Source organism: Scleropages formosus, chromosome 1, assembly GCF_900964775.1.
Source record: "Scleropages formosus chromosome 1, fSclFor1.1, whole genome shotgun sequence".
In the NCBI taxonomy this organism is placed as follows: domain Eukaryota; kingdom Metazoa; phylum Chordata; class Actinopteri; order Osteoglossiformes; family Osteoglossidae; genus Scleropages; species Scleropages formosus.
The window spans coordinates 10,376,039-10,382,359 of NC_041806.1; the positions used below are offsets into that span (position 1 = coordinate 10,376,039).

Consider the following 6,321-nt stretch of genomic DNA (forward strand, 5'->3'; position numbering starts at 1 on the left):
CGATGGGGAGGTCGTAGGTCAGCCTGAGAGGAGGTCGTTATTTGTGTCTTACATGACTTGGAAATGTTCTTTGTGTAATGGCGTTTACATGTGTAACATCGAGTGCTTTAATAGACATGATGTGAAAGTGTGATTAACCGTCAGCATCACTCTATGTGTGTTTAGGCAGTTAGGCTGCATGTATCATAGGTGAAGAGTAAAGTTTGCAGGTGTAACAGCACAGTCTTAAGTGCTTTGTGATTGGAAAGGTTTTCTAAATATCTGACACTGTTTCTGTTTTCTGCAGCTGCACAGAAGAAATGTCAGTGTCGGTGTTTACTTTCTGGAAACATCTGTTCTCTGCTGCCTGGAGAGGAATGTGGGTGCTGCGAGATCCTGGGCGACCATTGCCACTGCTGTCCCCCCTGCGGGTGGGCAGATCAGGTTGGCCGGGCCTCCAGACTGCAGGAAAGAAGGACCATGTGGATCTGGATGACCTCAACGAGGAGGAGCTGGAGGAGCAGTTTGTTCGGGGAACAGGGCCAGGTGGTCAGGCGACCAATAAGACCAGCAACTGCGTGGTGCTGAAACACATCCCGTCTGGCATCGTGGTGAAGGTGAATTAATAAAGACCACATTTAAAACTTCAGAAAATATGCAACCAGTGTAATGTTTTTATTATAATGCTCACAGGAGTATAACCCACATATGGATCTGCAGAAAAGGTTTATTTATTTCATGTTTGTCCTAACAGAATTTGATAACTGAAAATTGCATCAACTTCACAATGCACACATTTACGTGAAATATTATTTTAGAGTTTGGAAGGTTTGTTAGGAGTGCCTAGTAGAGCAATGCAAAACTGCCAGATTAACTCTTTTATGTCTTGTTACTACTGTAAGCTGCATCCATTTGTGAACTGACAATACTCTCTGCAATTTCCTTGTGACAGTGTCACCAAACCAGGTCCTTGGAGACTAATAGGAAGAGGGCTCGGGAAGTCATGAAAGAGAAGCTGGATGTTTTCTACAAAGGAGAAGAAAGTGACATTCTCAGAAAGAAGAAGGAGTCTGAGTGTAGGAAACTGGAGAAGAGGAAAAGGGTCAAAGAATTGCTTGAAAAGAAAAGACTGTTTAAAGAAACCATAGCAGCCATTTCCAAACTAGGCAGTGACACAAGGTAGTATCCAGATCCTGTTTTAATGATGTGTTAAAACTAGGTATTTTCAACTTTGTGGTTAAAGTTTTTCTGTGCAGAATAAATCCAGTCTTATAATTAAAACAAAATCATAGCTGTGGACTAAAGATGGGTAGAATACTACTGTATTTGCTTCTGTGTGGTTGTTTTTTTTCCCCTCTCTCAGCAGTTCCATATATGAAATTTTAAAAAATGTTTAGACTTTCAAATGAATACATTCAAAAGTATTGAAGTGGGTATTTTGATGTGGTTAATGACAAAAATGTCAGTTCTTTTCTATGCTCTGTAGCTGAAGAGTCATCCTTAACCTAAGGTGTTTTTCTGTGAGATGTATGTTGCTTTGGATAAAAGTGTTAGCTAAATGAATAAATTGTTTTATACAGTGAATTTTAGCAAAGCAATTAATGTGTTACACTGAAGGGTCTCTCAGGAAATGAACTAGGTGCTTTTGGGTTATTCTTCCAGTAATATATTGTTACCAGTATTTTTTTAGGCTTGATTTTCTGCTACTTTGCTGAAATGATTGCACATTAGTTGATTGTCCTGTTCTTAGAAAGTTATAATTCAGTGACTTAAATGAACATCGTGAGGGCTGCATCCTACCAAAGAGAGGGTGTTAAAAACATAACTGATTAATTGGAGAATGTGTCAGAATATGGATTTCAGAAACTTTGATGAATCAACACAATTTTTTTTTTAATTTATTTATTTATTTTTAAAAATACTTCTGTAACTTAGTCCTGCCCTGAGTGTGTCCCCTCCAGCCCTGTACCGTGTGTTAGGCTCCAGTTTGCCGCCACCCCGCTTGGGACAAGCGGTTTCAGACTGTGTGTCTGTGTGTGTGTTTAACTTGCTGTTTCACAAATTTGTCATCAAAGATTACCAGTGTTGGCTTGGTTTATGTTAAATTCATATCCTGTTTTACATATAAACACTGCCTCTTATGTGGGAAAGTAAGTTTTATCATTCTGGAAAAAATTTCATTACCATTACTTTAATGAAAATAAGTTTTATTACACTGAGTAATAAATACATACAAAGATGCAAATAATTGTTTTATTACAACAATTTATCTAAATCTTGATGCATGGTACAGTGGGTTTGGCACTATAATTTTTGTAATTTACCTACATTAGTGTGTTAAAAAGATCCAGATCCATCATTACAAGTCCCACACTACGGTCATATCTTGTAAAAGCCATGCAGTTTCTATAATTAATTGGGACATAACTACCTAACATGCATTTGTTTTTTTTTATTTGCACAAGCAGTTGAGAAATTCCCAAATGGGAACACATAAAACCTGAAGGTTCTCGTGAAGCATCTCTCATATAATGTCTTTTTAGTGTCTCTATTACCCAGGTCAAACAAGTCAACATATTTTCTTATTTTTTATTATTACATTTTTCGGAAAGCAGCGTTCCATTTCATGAATTGTTAAAGGGAAGGGTGCCTGAAGTAATCAGCCTTCAGCTGGATGGAGTGGAACCAGCAGTTAGGATCTGGCGTTCCTCTCAGTTTCTGCCAAGCACTCACGCACCAGCCCTCTGGCATGGATGATACCTTCCAAAGACACACCAAACAGATTGTCACTCATTTTTCTCTGAAATGGTTTTCATTTTTCACTGGGTGGATTTTTTTTTAAAAAACAGATATTGTCTGTAGTTTTAGATTAACCTATATATAATAAATGAAATGACATATAAATATTTAGTTAAAAGCAAACTGAACTATTGCTGAGTCGCTAAACTGTGCCAGAATGAGCCGTTAATTCTTCATAATCATTCACATCCCTCAAAAGTGTGTGTAGTGTTTTAAAATTTCACCTCTCTTTAATCTTTCCATAGCACTTTTACTTCCAGCATAAGTTGGTCTGATCTCCTTTCCAAGTTCTTCGATGATGGCTAGGAGTTCTGCATACTTGTTCTGAGGCACTTGGGTTCCACTAGTCCCCTGGAAATAAAAATAAAAAGATACACTGCTGGATCAGTTTCAATTTTAAACCAGTGTCTGTCCTGGAGGGCATGCCACTGTATGGAAAGTGGTATTACTGCTGACATCATAACCCTGCATGTATAAAATATCATACCAAACTGTCCATGTAATATTACATGAATGATAAATGACATTATTGTAGGTGAAATGTACATTCATTATTTTTCAGTACCTGTGAGAAGCCCAGAGATGGAGGTCCATAGTCATTCAGTATCGGCCTGTACGACTGCAGCGTAGCTAAGCTTGTAGAAGGAGAATGGACATTTCCAACTGTTTTAAAAAAGAAAACCAATTGATTTTATTGACTTTTTGCTTGGCTGATCATTTTATTCAAAAAAGCTATATCTGAATTATACAGCTGGGTCTTTTTACTGGAGTAACGATCAAGGATACCAGAGCAGGTAGGACCTGCAAGCTTCAGGTGTCCTGTCCACACAATCACTTGAACATGCTTGGCTCCTCCCTTTTTAAACACAATTACAGTAATATTTAAAAGAAAAAAAAAAAAAGTTTTTTTTTAAAGATTCTCTATGCAAATATGCCATTTTACGAGTTTAAATCCCCCCGTATAAATGAGCGGGTGTGATGTAAGAACGCCACACGTCCGCTAGGTGTCGCCAAAGGGCCAGAAAAGAGCTGCCGAACATCCAGATCAATCATCAGCCTTAGGGAGACGATCATGGAGGAAACGGAACGGACCGAATCAAAAAGCCAAACCGATCGGTTTCTAAAACATATTTAGCAGCATCCGACTCATCGTAAGCCACCACCGGGCAGCGCGCAGTAGGTTAAAGCCCGCGGTTGACTTCAGCTTTGGGGGATTGAAACGGAGAAGGAAGGTTTATGACTAGTAATAATGGCGGATATGAATCAGCTCGCAGGATCTGACCCTATATATATAACTGGACAAAAACTACAGACAAGGGCTTTCCCCAGGTATTCATCACCACCTCGGATTTTGCGTGCGATAAAACAGAGAAAAGACGAGCAATTCGCCCCTAATTTTTCCTTACCCTGATTCACGGAAGTTCCCGGAATGTGCTGGTGGAGGTTGGGTTTGTAAGACATTCCCAGAGACATGATAAATTAAACAAATAAAAATGTCCCGAAATTCAGTGAAGCGTCTCTGTCTCCCTCAGACACTTTTTGTTTACAGCGGAGCGGCACCGGCAAATATGGCCGTCACTTTATATTGACACCCAGAGGGCGGCCGGTGGCCCCGTCGCCCCGTCGCCCCATCGCCGCGGCCCCCAACGCGCCTTTTTCGCCCCAAATCGAACCCGAGCGCGCGGCACAAATTAATAAAGAGACACATTTTCGCACGCGCCGTACGCGGCGCTGCGCACAATTCGAGCTTTTCTGTTTTTTGCCTCTTTGGGGTTCTTCTTTGTACATTTTACCGCAGTTTGGACCAAAAGCACGAGGAGCACTTTGGAAAACTTTTAAACACTTCTCACACTTTGAACTACTTTTATCACACAGCAGAAAGACGGAGAGGGACGGCAGAACTTTGATTAAACATGTATCTCAGGTATTTTAGAACGGGAAGCATCCGACTATTTTACTGAACTATTACACATGAGAAAGGCACAATAGTGTCAGAGCGCATCGGACACGAGTAAATCACGGGTTGAAAACGAGTTGCCGGTAGGTATGTAGTTTGTCACAACACTAGTAATAATTTTGGATAGTAAAATATATTTTAAAATTTAATTTTTCCCACTTAAAACAGAAAATTAAAGTAAAATTAAGGTTGATTTAAATAAAAAAAACTGAATTTCACGTCAGAGTGTTACTGGAGGGGCACTATTTCTCTCCACAGGAACACAATTATTCAGAGGGACTTCATTAGAGGAGTCAGAACTGCTGTAACAAAGAGGCACGCGGACCGTCTCTGTGCCCCTCGTTCCCCACGCAATTAAATTTCAATTTGCTTTCTTGACAAACTATACACACTTTTTACCACCAATGCAGCAGTTGAACAATTTTATGAAGATGAATTTATGAAGAGGAATATTTATAACAAGGAATAAAAAATATACAAATTCAAAATGAATAAATACCTCCATCACTCAGTTTTACATTTCAGTTACGTGTGCTATATACATATATATTGGCATAACAAATCTTGATACACTTGTATTGCCAAAGCAATGGTCCAACATTCGTAAAAAATATTATTTTTTATGAAAAAAATATATGTAAATAATAAGAGAAAACATACAAAAATACACGCATACATAAATACAGAGGTACGTAGATAAGTAATTTCTCATTGTCTCTCCACGCCTCTCCCCCCATCTTCCTGCTGTGCCGCTCTCCCCATCCCCCTTCACGCGGCACGTGACGACTCCTTCCACGTGCACGCTCAATTTTCCACTCAGCGGCAGTGACACGATAGCAGGTCGCTGAATGCCCAGCGTTGTTACACTGCACCCGGTGAACACACCCCGCCGGCAGCCACTAGAAGCCTCGCGCTTCCTCCGCCTTAGGAACGACACGAGACATCGAACCGCCGCTGTACATCATCCGTTAATGGCTTCCTCTGACATAGTCATTTCCGGTGTCCCCGCGACAGCCTGTGGCGAACGTCACATAGAAAAAGCTCTAGCGTTTAACACTTAAAGATTATTTCTCTCCTAAAATGCATCTAGTCCAAAATAAACAGTCTGTAACAACGAAGAAAAAATGTAATTTACCGGAAGATGTCGTTTGGCTAAAAGAGATTGTACCTCTGTAGACGGATTTTTGTAGCACTCGCATTACGGACTCCAAAAGATGTGCGTGTTCCAAACCAACCAATTAATTGATTTTCTTTGGAAGAATAAACCCATTTTATAACAATGTGTGTACTAATATCAATCTCAGATACCCACTTGTTATATACTGTAGATGTTATGACCACTGGTCTATAAATAACAAGGATGTGGTACAACAAAGAAATTAGACTTAAAAAATTATAAGTACTAACATGAGAAAAACACCTAGTACATCAGAAACAAATCTCAGCTGTGATGTAGGATTTCTTTAGTGATTACCCCAAAGATATCTTCATTGAAATGTGTCCTTTGCTACCTTCTCCCTCAACTAATCAGATGATCAACTCTTCCTCCTTAATTTTCTATAATGTGTGTTTCTCCAGGAGGTTCT

At 39.6% G+C, this 6,321-nt stretch overlaps 2 protein-coding genes across 3 annotated transcripts; one reads left to right on the forward strand and one right to left on the reverse strand.

Moving 5' to 3' along the window:
• The first annotated feature begins 45 nt into the window (after nucleotides 1–45).
• Nucleotides 46–1,913, forward strand: mtrfr (mitochondrial translation release factor in rescue). Of its 2 annotated transcripts, none has more exons than XM_018752880.1 (3): nucleotides 46–74; nucleotides 287–596; nucleotides 932–1,913. In XM_018752880.1, the coding sequence occupies exons 1-3, from the start codon at nucleotides 64–66 to the stop codon at nucleotides 1,160–1,162; spliced, it is 552 nt and encodes a 183-aa protein (XP_018608396.1). In that variant the 5' UTR covers nucleotides 46–63; the 3' UTR covers nucleotides 1,163–1,913. The 2 variants fall into 2 exon arrangements, with proteins under 2 accessions (XP_018608396.1, XP_018608395.1); XM_018752879.2 differs by having other exon boundaries at nucleotides 59–189.
• Nucleotides 1,914–1,970: 57 nt separating this feature from the next.
• On the reverse strand, nucleotides 1,971–4,433 carry cdk2ap1 (cyclin dependent kinase 2 associated protein 1). The gene is made up of 4 exons (XM_018752873.1): nucleotides 4,185–4,433; nucleotides 3,344–3,441; nucleotides 3,003–3,129; nucleotides 1,971–2,739 (listed from the first exon to the last, which is right to left on the reverse strand). The coding sequence occupies exons 1-4, from the start codon at nucleotides 4,249–4,251 to the stop codon at nucleotides 2,672–2,674; spliced, it is 360 nt and encodes a 119-aa protein (XP_018608389.1). The 5' UTR covers nucleotides 4,252–4,433; the 3' UTR covers nucleotides 1,971–2,671.
• Nucleotides 4,434–6,321: the final 1,888 nt, after the last annotated feature.